Source organism: Panthera uncia (assembly GCF_023721935.1).
Source record: "Panthera uncia isolate 11264 chromosome B2 unlocalized genomic scaffold, Puncia_PCG_1.0 HiC_scaffold_24, whole genome shotgun sequence".
Taxonomy (NCBI): Eukaryota; Metazoa; Chordata; class Mammalia; order Carnivora; family Felidae; genus Panthera; species Panthera uncia.
In genome coordinates, this window is record NW_026057580.1 from 792,117 (window position 1) to 809,434 (window position 17,318).

Here is a 17,318-nt window from a genome sequence, read left to right on the forward strand (position 1 = left end):
GGATAAGAAATCCATCGTTTAATTGGGGCCTAAATGAGCCAGTTTCTTAATATTGTCTCCATCATTTCCTGCTTGGTGTCTGCCCCGAGTGTGGGTAGGAAGATGTGGGAGTTGTCTCTAATCTGCCATGGAAACAATTCAATCCTCTTAATTCCCAGCATCATCTGCTGCCCATTAAACCCTGACAGGCTGTCCAGCCTCCTGGAGCCTGTCTCAAGCTTCTTTATATAGTGGGCGAGATGGTTGATGACAGGGAGCTTCCCAACCATCTGCTGCCACTGCCCTCGGCTCTCGGGGTGACCGGGATGGCCATCGCCTCTGGGCTGGGGCAGCTCCAGCTGTGAGCAACCTCATCTGAGACCCAAATCCCCTCCAGTTCTCCCCAGCGTACCAAGCAAGCATTACATTGTTTTATGTGTGTCATGACATAATAAAATTTGGAAAGCTACAGACGAGAGGCCACCCCCACCCCTAAACAAAACAAAACAAAAACACTAAGATAATAGTAAGAATTTTGAAACTGGAAGCCCCTCAGCTCTGCTAAGATTACTGATCTTTTGGGGTCCCTAGCTAACGTGTTCCCCATCCACAGCCTTCTTCCCCCACAGGCAGACCAGGAAACCCTCTGTTGCCTCCTGGAATCTTTTGACAACTAGGGGCAAGAGAGGTGGAGCTGAGGTATGAAGGGTTGGTATTCCACTAGCTGTATGTCCTCAAGAAAAAGGAACTCACCTGTATCTGCCAGACATCTGCCTTCTCCAGGAAGTGATCACAGACTGAGCCCCAGAGAATCTTGTAGAACTTATGAGCCAAAAGGTCAGAGGTCACCAGTCTCTAAAGTCTGGCCTGACTCCATCCCTTAATAGTTTCCTTCCAGGCTACAGAGGAGGCCCCAGAGGATACCCCTAGTTACCAGCCACTACCTCCTTCCTTCGATTCGGTTCCAGGGTGTGAGTGAATCCCATCCCCATGGCCCTGTCCTGCCTTGGCCTTTGTACCAAGCCCTGTAGGGTTGCTCTCTAGTAGGACTCTGTCAGGTCAAGTCAGCATCACTCAGATACTGTCTTCTGGATCGCCTTTCACTTCAGCTCTGTAGCTATGGCCAGTGTGACCCCACCCCAACTCCCCGCCCTGGAGGCAAGGCAGAACGACTGAGCTTGGGAACAGAGGCTACAAGTTTGGGGGAGACAGAGACCCAGGCCTGTGAAAATCACTTCCCTTACTTCACTCCTGACTTCTCCCATCCCATCTCAAGCCATTCAGTAAGAAAAGGAAAAAGTGACCAGTGCTGGGGCCCAGGAGAGACACCAGTGTGGGTGGGCAGCTCACCCGAATCGGGAGACTGCTTGCCGAGGCCAGAAGAGCCCTGTACAAGGTCCGTGGAGGAAGGTGCTGTTGCGGGGGCTCCCGGCACACTAATCCACACCCGAGCACTGGGCCCAGCCCTCTCTCAGCACCCTCCACCCATGTGTGGGTAGCAGTTTGCAGAGGCTCTCCCTGTCAGCAGTTGGATTGGGTGGGGACGGCTTGAGCATCGGGGAATCAGGGTGAGGAGGACGCCTGGTTGTGATTAAGGGGCTTGCTGCATCCTTGGTTTTTCCATCGAACTGGTCATTCTTGCAGATGGGTGTGGACACTGGCCTTAGGCTTCCTGGTAAGAGTGCAACAGAGGCCACTGTCTGGCTCCCACACAGCCCAGGTGGGCCCCAAACACCAACCCAACTCCTGACTCCAGACTTGCAGGATGCCTTGAGGAAACACCCACTCGGTTGGGGAAGGCCTGTTTGCAGTCTTGGAAGATGCCCAGTTTGACAAGAAGACAGAATTACGTACTCAAGAGAACACTTTGCAAGAAACACAGCTGTAATGTCATTTTCCAGGCATTCTTAGCTCATGTCTCTGGCTGGAGAGTGGTCGCCTCAAGGGCAGAACCTGATAATACTTGCCGTCTTTGCCTGATACGACTCTTACAAAGAAAGAGGCAGTGGACAAGCTTGAGGTCTGGATTCGGATGGAGGCCTCCCTTCCTTCTGCCTCCGGGGGGCTCTTTGGGGTCAGCCAACTACACCCTCCACCCCCGAAAAATCATTCATCCTTTTACCCACCGCGGAAAACCTTTCACAGAAATGAAGATCTGATTTAATTTAATTTTTAAAATTGTTTTAAGTTTATTTATTTATTTATTTTGAGGCGGGGGACAGAGAGCGAGAGAATCCCAAGCAGGCCCCATGCTCTCAGCACAGAGCTGGACGTGGGGCTCGATCCCAGGAACCGTGAGATCATGACCTGAGCTGCAACCAAGAGTTGGACGCTCGACCGACTGAGCCACCCAAGCACCCCGAAGATCTGATTTAAAAACAATCCTTTTCCTGCAGTGAACATGTCTTCCTTGTGTATGTACAATAAGAGCACCATCACAAAAGTGTTTTAAGTCTCGGGAGGATGACAGAAGGGCCCTCTTTAGAAGATTCTGTGCCCGATGCTCTCATCCCTCCAGTTCTCCTTTTAATTGCCCGGGTTCGCTATAGATCGCCCCAAATTTAGCCACAGTCCAGAGCCTGTTTCCCAGCAACTGGAGTTCAGAATATTTTTCCTCTGGATACTGTTCAGCACCAGTTTCCTCAGTTAATTAGACCCCTTGTAATTAGCCTTAATCGGCTTGTTAGGGACCCCTGCTGATAACAGCCAGATAGCCAGGAATCCCCAGGTAGTGCAAATGTGCTGGGGGAATGTCAGCCCACTGACCCTGTGTGCATGCTGACTGGACAGCAGGGATCCTGAAGAGGAAGAAAGGGCAGAGCAAGGGGAGGCTTAGAGGCAGCTCCCTGCCTCGGTTTCACATTTTATCCTGGGCTTTGCCCAAGACACGGTATCCAGCGAGGGCTGGCTTAGAACCTTGTCTAAAAATAAGAAAAGTGCTCCCGTCAGAGACTCCAGGAATGAGACGCCTGAGCCTTTCCTTGACAGGATTACAGAAGGAATTCAGGGACCGGGAGCGCCTGGCAGCCGAGTAAGGCTGTGGGATTACACATCCACAGAACAAAGAATACCAGCAAGGATCCGCAGTCTTCACCAGTGCCACTAATTCATGTCAGCAGGGGACAGTGCGTGTCCCGTAGCCATGAGCTGACTTAGAATCTCCTCACCAAGTGGCCGGTGGCATTCATTCTGCACCTACTTAGGACCGGACGCTGCAGCCCCAGTCACAGAAGAGGAAACAGACCCAGAGAAGTTGAGTACGTTTGCCCGTCGCCGCAGGAGCCGTGAGTGGCAGAACCAGATTTGCAGCCTGTGGTCTCCTGACTAAAGCCACCCCTTTTTATCACACCACAGTGACCTTATCTGAGAAGAGCATACTCCAGTGTTCCCAGGCTTTGGCAAGGGTGGATTCCCGGCCCCATGGGCAGTCTCGTGATCAGGATGTCATGAAGACGGAGCCCGCTCTCTTGTGAGTGTGAGAATGGACTTGCTTGTCTGGCCCTGCCTCTGCCTCTCACTTCACAGACGCCCTTGCTGGACAGACACCCGTACACAGCGCTATGTTGCACACTCAAGCGCAGCCCCAAGGACTACTTAGAGGAGCCGTCTCTTTCTGCCCGGCCCCTGCGGCCCTCAGAGTGGGAAAGTGCAGCCCGCTTCCAAGCCAGGGCTGGTGGAATAGAACGAGCGCTTGGGTGGGGGAGACCGAAGAGCCCATCACAGAGCAGCAGCCCTAAAAACCACCGAGGAGTCAGCAAGACTAATTCCCTTCCTCCATGAGGCTTGGGGTCCCCCATAACAGATGGGCCAGGAAGGAACTTCATGTTCTGTGGAGTTGCAGCTGGCGAGCCATTTGGGGGCATGCGGGGATTTGCTTCCTAAAAGTAGACCTGGGCGGGGCACCTGGGTGGCTGAGTCTGTTAAGCGTCATGATCTCATGGTTCATGGGTTCAAGCCCCGCATTGGGCTCTGTGCTGACAGCTCAAGGCCTGGAGCCTGCTTCGGATTCTGTGTCCCCCTCCCTGCCCCTCTCCTTCTCTCTCCCTCTCTCTCTCTCTCTCTCTCTTAAAAATGAACAGAACATTAAAAGTAGACCTGGTCATGTAACACTGCTGCTTGGGCAGTAATCACATGATGACTCCACTTGTGGTGTGGTGTGGTGTGGAAGGAAGTGTGTCCACCATAGAGACTGGGTGCTGGCCTGAGAAGGCTGCATGGCCCTGTTAGTGTCCCATCAGGTCTTAGAGGCACTCTAACTCTAGGAGATGTATAGTCTGGCTGAGAGCAGAAAGGATTCTTCTTGATCTAGTTGGGTGATTCCCCATCTGAGCTGCAACCGAGAGCTGCACAGGCTCTGGACCTGTATGGGCTCTGGACCTGCAGTGAGGTAGCTTATCCAGGGACAGATGTAACATGTCCCCATCATGATCCTCTTCCACCATTATATATCTTTTAAGTTTATTGATTTTGAGAGAGAGAGAGAAAAAACCAGCAAGCGGGGGGGGGGGGGGGAGGACAGAGGACCCTGTCCGTGCTGACAGCAGAGAGCCCGATATGGGGCTCAAACTCACAAACTGTGAGATCGTGACCTGAGCTGAAGTTGGACACTTAACCGACCAAGCTACTCAGGCACCCCCTCCATCATTGTGTTTCTGATTCCTATTACCTCTTGGCTATCTTGATGGATATCTAAAAAGAACCTTGACTGCTCTTTGGCCATTCAGCTAAACTTTTGGTTAATCCTTTCTGTCTCTTTCTACCTTTGCTCCTGAGCAAGGGGAGCGTATGGGAGCTGGGACCCCATGGCCTTGAATATTAGACAGAATTTGAGGAACACTGATGGAACCATTCCAGAACCCCAAATCCCACTAATCTCCTCTGTTCATGTCCACTCCAGCAAAACTTCTCCAACACTCAAACTCTCTTCTCCTTCCTGTTGTGACGGTTGCACAACCAGAAAGGTCCCAGCCTCCAGAACTTGTGGAAGATGCTTCTTTCTGCTGGGGATTAATCAAAAAGCTGCTTTCCTTCCGGAAGTAAAGATAACTTTGCAAACCAAAGAAATCAGGCAGTGGTGGCCCTGTGCTTTAGATGTCTGAGCCAGCCCAACCCTGCAGAGCATATTCTGAGTCTGGAGCCAGAGGCTCTTGGCTTGAGGACCTATCACCAAGTCACACAGGGAAGGTGTTTATTTCAGAAATCTGAGTTTCTGTCACTGACTCACACATTCTCTCCAGGAACCTGATTCACTAATTTTGGCTGAACCTTCCAAGGGAAGGAACAATTCAGATTTCCTGCAATTTCAGCTTCATCAGTCAACCATAGCAAAATGGAAATCCTGGGCTTATTCTGGTTAGGAGGGAAAGTACTGCAGTTTGGGGGATTATAGCTCTGAGAAGTGGAGGAATGTCAAAGTCAAAGGCCCAGCCATGCACCATCCAAAGAATCAGAGATGTGGCAAATTCAAAAAACCAGAAAAATGAAGCCAAGTTTTCTGCAAAGCAGCCACGGGGATGAGCCTTCCCTGGAGCCCCCAGAAATAGGACTTATCTTAGGAATAAGCCTCATTTCTTATGCAACACAAGCCAGTACCACTCGGCGTGATCATCTGCACATCCTGCTTTCTCATTTATGGAGGGAAAAAGATTGTGAAAATCAAGTTCAGCCCCCAAGGCAGATGCATCAGCTCAGCACTGCGGGGGCCTCTTCCTCATCGGTCTGCAGCTCTCTCAGGGGCTGGTCCCGCTCACCTCTCCAGCCCCATCTGCTTTCTCTTTGCCAGAAGCCTGTAGTTGAACCCTACTGGATTACTGCTCATTCTCTGAGCACCCCCGTTTCCTTATCTGTAAAATGGGTAACAGGGTTATTGGTGGAGCCAAATAACTAATGTCTGTGAAGTACTTAGAACCTGGCACACAGTAAGCACTTAGAGATGCTAGGGTTTTTGTGCTTTGTTTTTTTTTTTCCTAGCTCAGCGTCTTGCATGTAGTAGACACCTAAAAATACCTGTTGAATGAATGAATGGATGCAACATCTTACTCTTGCCTCTCACTTTTGCCTCAGCCCCTTTTCCTCCCCAGAATTCCCTTCCATCTCCTCCTTGCCTGAATTGCTTCTTGGGGTCCTTTAAAACTCAGCTCAGGTGTTTTCTCTGCCTGGAAGCCTGGCCCTCACCCGAGCGTGATGCTGCTCCTTCTTTGTGCCCCGTTGGTACATGACCTCTACCTCAGCATCGCAGCCATCACTTTGAACACCGTGGCCTCCTGGTTTGTCTCCCCACTAGATGGTGAGCATCTTGAGGGTGGAGATGGCCAAAACTGCCACATTTCAAGGAGCACATGCTGCATGAATGCTTGCACCCGTGAACATCCTAATTGCATAGAAACTGTAGCCACAACGTGTTGAGCACTCACTGTTTTCCAGTTACTAAGCTAAGCCTTCTTGTGGATTATCTTCTTTAACCTTCCTAAAGATTGCAAAAGCCGAGGGAAATTAGAACTGTTCCCATTCGTAGGTAACAAAACTGAGCCTTGGGTTCAGTAACTTGGCAAGGCCAAGGCCCTAGCTGGGATTTGAACCCAGGTGTCAGGGTTGCTAACCGTTACACTACGTTGATTTTCTTGTTCAAACGGGAGTTGGGAGTTGCATATGTATTAATATCACTTGCTAACCAGTTGTGTTTTGGAACTTAACGAAGTAAGCCAGCACTGACAAGTGAGGAGAACTGTGCTCTGTTCTTACATTTGTTTTGTTGTAGGCTCAGACAAGTGGACCTCCCTGGAAAGAAAACTGTTTAACAAAGCACTAGCCACTTACAGCAAAGACTTTATTTTTGTACAGAAGATGGTAAGTATGCCTTTTCCCTTCGCTCACTTGAAAGTGAATCGGGGAAATTATACACCTTAAAGACACACAGAAATATTTGGCTGTTGGTTTAACTCTCAGGAAAAGAATGTCTTCCACTCATCTCTGGTGAAGGATGGTATTTGTTACAGGGGTGGCATCGCCCAGTGTCAGGGCTGTGGGGGAGAAGGAGGACCTAGATTATTTGGACATGGTGGGGAGTTATTTTTATCTTAATAAAAAATGTGTAATTTATACACCCTATCAGAATAAATAGAACTGAGGCCGTTGGTTTACAATGTACATGATTTATTTCGTGTATATTTGACAGATTTATCATGTTCTTGACAATTCTTTTTCTGAGACATTAGAGGAGGGAAGATAACGTGCCTTCCCCCTAGCCAGTAGCAGAGTTTCTGGAGTTGGGCCCCTAATCATAACGACAGTCATAATAAAAATAATAATACTTTGTATATACAGCATCTCACAGCAAAATAGAACTCTTGTACACAGATGAAGTAGCACTTTTCAGCAGATAATGAACTTAACAGGCCTTAATTGGCTGAGAGGTGGTTGAGGCTAAAAGTGAAAATGATTCAATGTTTCAGAAAATCAATGAACAATGGAGCCATATTGTGTCATTAAGGTCATTAAAATGTTCAGGTCCACTGAGAACGGAGTCTCGGGCAACACCTCCCACTGGCTCTGGGCTGGCCCGATGCTACCCACCGGGTCCATGTCTCCTGTCCTTAATCTAGGACTTTCCTTGGTGGGACAGGTAGACTTTTCTCTCCTTGCCCGCCCTCTCCAGATCTGTATTCACCCCTGCCTTTCCCTACCTTGGAGGCCACCATGCTCTTTGCTGCCCTGTAAGCTCAGTAGCCTCCGTGCTCTCGTGCTGTCCTCTTTCTTGAGTCCCCATCCCCCAGGACTGACCTGCCCTGGGCCTCACCCCTTGCAGGCCTGCACCTTGTTGATTGGTGACAGACTCCTGTGTCGTGCTTGCCAGGCAACACAGCCTTTCCAGCAAGTACTCTCTGAGACAGTGTCCTCACTCCCTGAGCGACTAGTGTAGAAACTCAAGAAATCAAGTGGTGGAAAGAGGGGCACTTTCAGAAGGAGACAGCTTCTGGCGGGACCTCTCTCATCTCACAGTTTGGGTGGCTGGTCTCCCACCTCCACAAGTATGGCCAGCCTTTTATCTGCCTCCAGAAGCCCACATTTTTGAACCCCACCTTGAGCTTGGAGATCTATGAACTACACAAAGGCATTTTTTTTTCTCTTTAAAATACATGTACCTTTGCCCCCTTGAGGGAGGACAGGGCAAGGCTTGTTTCCTGAAGAAACTAAGCTCTTGTCATCCTAACTTTTGCCTTACATTCCTGTTCGATTACTAAGGAACATTTTTCATAAATAGATTCTGAAGGTCAACCAGTCGGAGAGCCAAATACGCTCAAGCACATTAAATGAAAAAGCATGCTGCTCTATGGGTTAAAAAAAAGGAATGAGCTCCCTGTGGGCTGACATGAAAAAAATCTCCAGGCTATATTGTGGAAAAAAAAAAAAAAAAAAATCAAGTTGCAAAAAAACGTATGCAGTGTGAGGAGAAATATATTATCGTGTTCTTTAGTATGTGCGTAAAGAGATTCTGGAATGACACCCAAGAAATTAAGAAGAGGGTTTAGCTGTGTGACAGGGGTGGGGAGGGTGAGACCCAGATGGAGGGAGAACAAACCGCGAGGGAAGGAGGTTTTTCACTATATACTTTTTTTTTTTTTTAATTGAATCGCATGCACCCATTCCCTATTACAAAATTAAATTTTCACAAAAGCTTGCGGCTTGGCACACTGCCCACTGCTGAGCTGATGTGGAGCTGGCTTTCCCGGCAGGTGAAGTCTAAGACAGTGGCTCAGTGTGTGGAGTACTACTACACGTGGAAAAAGATAATGCGCTTGGGGCGGAAACACCGGACACGCCTCGCAGAAATCGATGATTCTGTGGTGAGTGAAGCCGCTTCCGTGCGCCCCGCCCCCACCCTTCACCCAGGTTAGTAAGTGGCTGGTGTTTGGCTCTGCTTTGCTGCCGAGGTGACCACGGTGAGCGGGTGACAGGCTTCAACTTCCTGGCATAGAAATGCAGAAGGAAGGTGGCTCCGGGTTGGCCCCATAGCTCAGCACTCCGTTAAGGAGGTAAGGGCTGGCCTGGGTTCCAAGGCAGGCAGGGAGGGAAGCCAGAGTGGTCCCAGCCTTGACTTGATGGCTTATAAGTGGGCGCCCTCGCCCCCCTGGGATATCCTTTTTGATCCGTCCGTGTCACAGATGCTGCTGACCAGAGACCCGAAGCCCTCGGGTGTTACCACAGCTTCCGTTAAGCGTGACCATGGAGGAGCCTTGGCCTCTAGATGGTTCCAGGAACTCTCAATTATCGAGGAACAGTTAGCAGCGTGTGTATTAGTCTAATCCTCGATCGCCATTTATCCCCGAGACTGATTTCCTTCATTGGCCGATGATCCAAAGTTGTCTGCGTGTCAAGTATGCACTAAAGATGCGACACGCTAAAGCTAAAGACATCGAAATCTCCAAATCCCTAGTGTGCGGCTTCAGTAATTACTATCATTTTGTCCTTGTGGTTAACTCTTTTTTTTTCCCTGAGTCTATAGCCAGGGAAAGTCTCCTTTCCACACATTGTGGAAAACGTTACCTGCCGTGCATGTGTATGTGAAAATGGCATGTCTTACAACAGATTGGTAAACTCTAGGCTGTCACCACTCGGGAAAGTGTTTAGAATTCATGAATGTGATGAATGTCTGTAATATGCTTTCATTCCCGATTGTGCCATGGTTTTGTTAGCACCTGTGTGGGTGGTTTTCTTTAACTGACACGTACATGGCACTTTCTGTGTTCCGGGCATCGTGCTAGGCCCTTTACCGATATTGACTCCTTTAATCCTCAGAGCCAATCTGTGAGGTAGGGAACTGAGGCACAGAGCCTAAGTAACTGAGCCACGGTCAAATGGTGAGTGTGTGGTCTGAGCCTGATTCCCTGTCTAGTATTTAAGAGCATTCAAATGCAAATCCTCTTAGAGAAGTATAAAAACACTTGGACTCATTAATGCCTCAGGGCCCAAGTTCCTACCTGGCCTTGGAGACCTAAGAATGATTCTAGCTGTGAAATATACGCACATATTTGAATTTACATTTAGACCCACAGGTCAGGAAAAAAATCGACATCTGTATCAGAGATGACGATGGCACTGTGTGTTTGGGGTCTCCTGTGACCCGGGCTTTCGTGTGAGTCGTTTAAGTAGCGCTGTCTCGTATCTGAATAGCACTGTTCTCACCCGTGCCTGATGTTTAAAAGAAACAACGTGGCCTCTCCTGGTTTAGTCAGCTAAAAGCAGTCGAGTTGCCGTGATGTCAATATCAATATGCGTGTAGTGCTGTGGGGCGATCAGGGATGTTCACTGGCCTCTGTCCCCCCCCACCAGGAGCATATACTAAAGTTGGGAAGATGTGGCACACACAAGTGGAAGCTTTAGCATGAACCCCAAGAGTGTTTACAAGCAGTGTAAGACGAGAACCAAGAAAGGCTTGGATAGGGCCTTAGGGCCTCTCCCTCATCCAGCTCCATCATTTCACAGGCAGGAGGTTGAAGCCCAGAGAGGGGAAGGGCTTCCCAAGGTTACACAGAGCATTGCTTTCCAGATGAGTAGATGGACAGTAAACAAGGAAGCATGAGGAATCCTGGCCTTGGAGACCTAGGACCTGTCTCCTAAAGCTTACTGACCTATAAAATGGGGCCGATGGTTTAGATGATTTGGAAAATCCCTTCTAGTTCTGAAATGTTCTGGGCTCTGTCAGAGTCATGTTTTGGAAAAGGGCAAAATCTGAGGATATGGCTTCCTGAGGCAAACTGATGCCTTTCCAGCTTGTGTGCTACCAAGTGCCTAGGACAGTGGCTGGCATAATATAGGCCTTCTAAATATTTGTTGAATTAATTGAGTGAACATCACTCCCAGATAGGAGTCGCTGTGGGTCACAGCCACAATCCCTCTATGAACTCACTGCAGGGAGATGAAGTGCACAAGGGGATTCAGAGCAGGGATTGCTGCTAAGGAAGATGTTACTACGCAAGGAAGAGGTGCCATCTTGGGCCAGCAGGGCTTTGGAGATGCATAGAAAGACCTAGGCTGGGGCGCATGGCTGGCACAGTCTGTGGAGTGTGCGACTCTTGGTCTTGGGGTTGTGAGTTCAAGCCCCACATTGGGTGTAGAGATTACTTAAAAAGAAAATCTTAAAAAAGGTAAGAAAGGCCCAGACCCGCATGTAGCCTCAGACTAAAGAGGAGAGGTTAAGACGATGCCCAAGGAACCACACCTTCTTGGGCTTACTCACCAGGAGCCAGTATTTAAGCTGGGTCAGGAGCATCCCCACCCTTGTTACCTTAAGGAGAACCAAAAGCAACATGCAGAGATGACTCAGGCCCACCAAAAAAAAAAAAAAAAAAGTCTTGATTTAAGGCCAGCATGTAGCTCAGTAACTCCCTTTTGGGCTCTGTGAAGGCACAGCCAGCCTCTTGAGGGAAGTTTGTAGAGGAGAGATGAAAAACTGGGACCATGCAAGAAATGGGGAGGGTGCAGAAGGCACAGTCCTAGGACAGGAGTCCTGCCCTTTGTCCTCGGGCCTGCCTGGACACTTGGGACAACTCTCCCGATCATAGGTCCTCAGTGTTTTCATCCCAGATGGAACATGATGGAACACGCTCAGGTCGTTCAGGGACTTTTGTGGGGAGACGGGAGGAAGACAGTTGGTGAGGAATGGCTGTTCTTTAGGTAGCCACGAGGCCAACACAACACAATAGCCTCCTCTAATTTGGAGACTTCTACCCTGAGGTCATCATAGGTCCTTCTACCTTGGAGGCAAAAGAAGGGGACCAAGGTGGACTCTGTTAAGGATATGGGAAGAAAGTGTGCTGATCACATCTTCCTGTCCCCTGCCCGTGCTCATGCTCCCACTCAGGACAGATCTGTGGATCTGGTTTTGCCCAAAATTCAGCACAATTCAAGAAACCAAGTGACAAAAATGACTGACATTGGAAGACAGCAGTCAGGACTCCGAGGGCAAAGCTCACCCACGGTCTAAGCACCTAAGTTACTCTAACACGGTCCACCAATGGGGCGGTGGCAGGGCGGGGGGTGGTGGTGGTGGGAATAGCCTGCTGCTCCCTGACATTGACCGGCAGCTGTTTCCAATGGTTGTGAGGGGTTTAGGATCTCCTGTCTTTGGACTGAAAATCGAAACTATGTGCAGATGGGCACACATTCTCCTGTGGACATCTGCTACGGGGCCAATAGATGAAGAAGGCTGAGGTGTTGAAATCAGATGGTTTAGGTTTCAAATCTCAATTCAACTTCTTTACCAGCCGCATGACCTTGGGGAAAGTAGCTCGCTGGCCAGTTTCGTCGTTTGCTTAAAAAAGAAAAATTTGTACAGGGCTATCGGAGCACTAGAAATTATGTGTGTGTGTGTGTATGTGTCCACGTGTGTGTGTGTACGTGTGGTACCTGATTCATAGCAGGCATTCAACATGCTTTCATCCCCATCCTCCTCCTCCTCATCATTAGTGATGGTGACACTCAGTTTTGTGTCTCTGAGTACATTTGGGCTGTTGAGAGTTTGTATTTTAACCTAACAAGTGTCTCACAATGTAAATTCCATTTGCATGCCTGAGAAATAAGAGTATCGTCCTCCTCAAGAAACCCTTATTGCAGACACTTAAGGCTTTAAGCGCCATGTTAAATATATAACCACCTCCTCATCCCGTATTTGCCCACCTTCTACCAATTTTGGAATATTACTCAATGTTTCATTTCACAATACATCATGAAATGGCCAACTTGTTGATACAAAGTTGTACATCTTAAGATTTTTGTCCTCCTATCTTTGTATCTCTTAGTCACTTTGGTAAGCCCATATGGCTTGATGATACATCATCTTGTGAACGTGTATAGATTGCCAGTTGAAATAAAACCTATCTAAATTCCGGAGACACGTGTAATCACAGTGCAGTATAATTTAATCTGTGATTTTGTGGCTCTATGGCATGTCTCTTCTATGAGTTTTTAAGCCCCCCAAAAATGGTGTTGTGAGAAAAATTGTAATTATAAATGGTACTGTAAAACAAATGCTATTGCCATTGAAAGTTATTGTATAATCTAGTTTAAGTGCCACGCTATAGGCCCTGACCTGCTTACTAAACTGATACTTGAGTCCACAAAGTTCCATTTCTGTAAAGGAAGGGAGGGAACCATTAGAGTTCTACACACCGTGGTTTTACCTGAAACTCCTTGAGGTTGAAAGATGATGGATTCATATGGGAATGAGACCGTTTAAGGAAAATCCACCTGTGTGTTGTATGCGAATAAGAGACCTACACCTTATATATGATAAATCACTCTGTAAAATAAAGTGGGCCTACGTTTGTACTCATTGAAGTCTTTCAGCACATGTAATCATCACTACTTAATCGTAATTAACCCACTGGAAACTGAAGCCATTTCTCAGGTACACCTTGTTGCCACATCATCTCAAATATGCATGCATATGCTATCAAATGCAGACAACAATGAAACCATGATAGAGTGTTAAATGCCCCCTATTTACTGGCATTGACTTTCTCCCCTGCCCCCAATCCAAACTGGAGAGAGACAGCTTATTGTCTCTGGATCCCAGGATCCCACTATACTCTTAGAAATCTTCACCCTTAAGGCACCTTGGTGGCTCAGTCGGTTAAGCGTCCGACCTCAATTCAGGTTATGATCTCACGGTTTGTGAGTTCGAGCCCTGCATTAGGCTGTGTGCCAACAGCTCAGAGCCCAAATCCTGCTTCGGATTCTGTCTCCCCCTGTCTCTGCCCCCTCCCCCCTCTTAAAAATAAATAAACATTACTATTTTTTTTTTTTTTTTAAAGAAAGAAATCATCCTTTTCAGAAATTCTCCCTTCTGGGCTCTGACAATCATAGGCTGACCCAGAGTTACATCACTGTCTGGGATCAACCAAACTGGAGCCCGTGTCGTGCTTTAAACAGAGCCTGGCAGACACAAATGACCTGCCAGGGTCAAGGGCAAGCAGGACATGCCATTTGTTTCCTCGTCTGTAAATGAGGGTGCTTCCATGTCGTTCAGTGATCCAGCTTTGTAAACTGTGAAGTGCTGTGAAATAGAAGCTGAAATGAGGTGGATGTAACCTAGAACTGGGTTCTAGCCCTTTCCCTGGTCCTCGGTCCTCTCTCAGCCTAGAGGAGCCAACATCTTTCCATGAGAACAGAGAGACCAGAGTAAGGTGGTTAAGCAAGAAGTAGAATGAGGGCCTCCTCCGTCCCTGCCTTCCGTCCCAATCCACCCATAGTACGACACCAGGCTGTTCCAGTGACTTCCTGTCTTGGTAACCCTTGGGAAGGTGGGACCTTCTTTGTTCTCCACCTGCTGCTGTTCTGAAGGAGGGGGAGGGGACATAGTAGCCACAAGGATATTTAGTCACAGAAAATATTTTTCTTGGTCTTTTTCATAGAATGCCTGCAGAAGGCGTTTCTCCAAGCATGTGATGACAGACCAAAAAATAAATAAATAAGGGAGGGGTCCAGGGGGATATCCCTTTCCCCTTTCTCTCCTCAAAGTCATTGCACTTCACTCTTCCATTCTGTTTTCTATCAAGAGCAAACGGGGGTGCATCGGAGCACTGTGGGTCACATGCTTTCCACAGGCCACGGGTCAGAGCAGACATCTGGGGCATCTCGTGTGGAAGCGTGTCATAAGGCCTGTAGACAAATCATTACGTAGGTCTTTAGTCCCTCTCCAGAGGGGTTTCCATAGTATCATTACTGCTGGAAAACCCTGCTCACTGCTCCGGGGAGACAGAGTGGCTCACAAGCGAGTTTTAATCCTTTTTAAGGTCTGCTGGTCTTGAATAAGGGGGAGAAAGTCTACACACAGAAATCTCTCCTCCCTGCTTTAGCATATTTTGTAGAAGTGGTGAGGGGATCCAAAGTGAGGCAGGGGGACTCTTTCGACCTCAGAGCCCCAAGCTCTGGTAGAGACCACCATAGCACTCCCCAGAGGACTCTGTGGGCCGTTCCTTAGACAGAACCCTCACCCCACCCCCACCCCCACCTCACGTCCAGCACCTTTCTCCTCTCCTGGCTGGTGACTCTGTTCATCACTAAAAATGCTATTTGGGGCTGTCCCCCCTTTTGCTTTTATTGCCTTAACACCAGACGAGTGAAGAAGAAGAGGAGTTAGAGGAAGAGGAGGAGGACCCAGAAGAAGATAGGAAATCCACGAGAGAAGAGGAGAGTGAAGTGCCCAAGTCTCCCGAGCCCCCCCCCAGGCCCCGTGCTGGCTCCCGCGGAGGGGCCACCCCTGCAGGCCCTCGGCCAGCCCTCCGGCTCCTTCATCTGTGAGATGCCCAACTGCGGGGCCGTAAGTATCTCTGCATCCTCTGTCCTCCCCGGGGAACCTGCGACTAAGAGGGCAGTGGGCTGTGCCTGGCTTTAAGGACCACGCATTTTAGAAAGGGTGCACTTTCCGCAACGAAAGCTTCACAGAGGGGATTCCTTGTCGCCGGGATTTTCTTGCTTTGTTTTCATTTACTTACTCAGCTCGCACACACTGCTATGCTGTGTGCTCCGGGGACACAGAGAAGATCCCTGCTCTCAGGAAGCGTGTGATCCAGAGCTCTTAAATGCTGCCGCACATGGCTTCGCAGTGAGCCTTGGCCTCCAGAACTTATGCCCCATGTTTCTTGATGCCTCTCCACCCCTCCGGGCCCTGTAAGCATGCATTTTAAATGCCCCGAGTGGGGAGCCCACTGAGAAGGCTTCGCATTTCCTATCACATAAAGTGTTACTCGTTCAAATGTCATTGATTTGAAATTTGAGAGAAGTGTTACAAAGATTTGGCTAAAGTTTACCTGGGTACTTTTTGGGGAGAACAAAAAGATCTTACTAAGAAAATTAATCATGTAAACAGGCTGAAAGGGAGTCTGTATAATTTTTTAACCTAGTGATTTTCAAGTACATGGGAAATAACATTTAGCTAAAATAAAACAAATTCGTTTGATCATTCTTAGCCCTGTGGCAGGCCTTAGAGAGTCCGTGCTGGTCTGTTCTAAGGCTCCCAGTATGTTTTAAAGGACGTATTTTTTTAAGTTGTTAGCTTTAGACTTTCAGTCCCTCGTTGATCCCCCTCGAGTCCGAATTGTTGAACTTTTCCTGAATCGGATTTCTTAAAGCCCGGCACACCTGTACAGGCAAATTCTAGAGGCGTTACAAAAGACGAGAATGTTGCTCCTTTACAAGAAGTCCTGTTTTTCCCAAGTTACTTGGGTTGATCTTTGCTTGTGCATTATATAGGACAATGGTGTCTTCCAGAGTGTATTGAATGCTGCTTAATGAGTCTGTCACGTAGGTGGAGAAGGCAATAGGCCTTATAATATTTAGATACTAACGCAGAAGTTCACTTGATTTACATTTGATGAAAAAAAATGAAAAAGTAAGAAAAAAAGGGATCTGCGTTTTGCATCAGCTTTGAAGAAAACATGAGAAATTGCTAGCTTGTTTCTGTCTTTGATGTTTAATGACCTGGAAGAGTCACTCCATTATTTCCATTTTGTATAGAGCGCTTCCGTGCAGGGATGATTAAGATGTGACTTTAAATGACAGTATTTCTAGGTGAATTTGTTTAGAAATTGTTGCCTCAATTCATAGTTTTGTGTACGGCAAATTCTTCACTGAGTGGGGAGTCCTCTTTCGCTTGTTTCCAATCAGAAATGCTCAGCAAGCTGGATATATTTTAATGATTTTTAAAACTCACAGAGAAAAATCATATTGGTTTTATTCCTTGCCTAACCCTGAAGGTTTTGGTTACTAAATCAGCCATAGATTTTTTTTTTTTTCCTCCCTGTCAGACCATAAACAGAGCTCATGAACTTAACACAGAGCGAACCACCTGCAAAGCAGTGGGTACTGATGTGTTTCACAAGCTGGAAGTCGGGGCTCTTAGAACTCAAGGAGGTGGATTGCATCCCTTGTCAGCAGTGGTGCTCAGCTGGGAATGATTTTGCTCCTCAACATTTGGCAATGGTGTGGGGACAGTTAACGTCACAACTGGAGAGGTGCTGGTGGCTTCTCCTGGGTAGAGGCCAGGGATGCTGTTAAACATCCTACTCCACACAGCCCCCCTCCAACAAAAAGTATCCAGCCCCAAGTATCGGGAGTGCTGAGATGGGGAGAGCCTGCTTTATGACAAGCTTCAGCTGTCATTCTGCAGTAAAATTTGGGAGTCTTCAACATTGCTTCAACAGTTGGCCACTGATGGAGGCTTGAACGTAATATACGGGATTTATCAGGTCAACGAATCAGTCTTTCCAACTGTGTTTCTTGGGGCTCTAGGACTTCCTGGGCGGGGAGATAGAGCTGAGCAAATGCACTCACTTCGGGGT

At 48.0% G+C, this 17,318-nt stretch overlaps 1 protein-coding gene across 1 annotated transcript in view; it reads left to right on the forward strand.

The window, feature by feature from the left end:
• TRERF1 (transcriptional regulating factor 1) overlaps positions 1-17,318 on the forward strand; it is a 209,501-nt gene that overhangs the window by 184,399 nt on the left and 7,784 nt on the right. Inside the window, 4 exon segments of the mRNA XM_049653258.1 lie at positions 6,737-6,825; positions 8,712-8,822; positions 15,094-15,195; positions 15,197-15,298. Of these exon segments, the coding sequence (XP_049509215.1) occupies positions 6,737-6,825; positions 8,712-8,822; positions 15,094-15,195; positions 15,197-15,298 (404 nt within the window).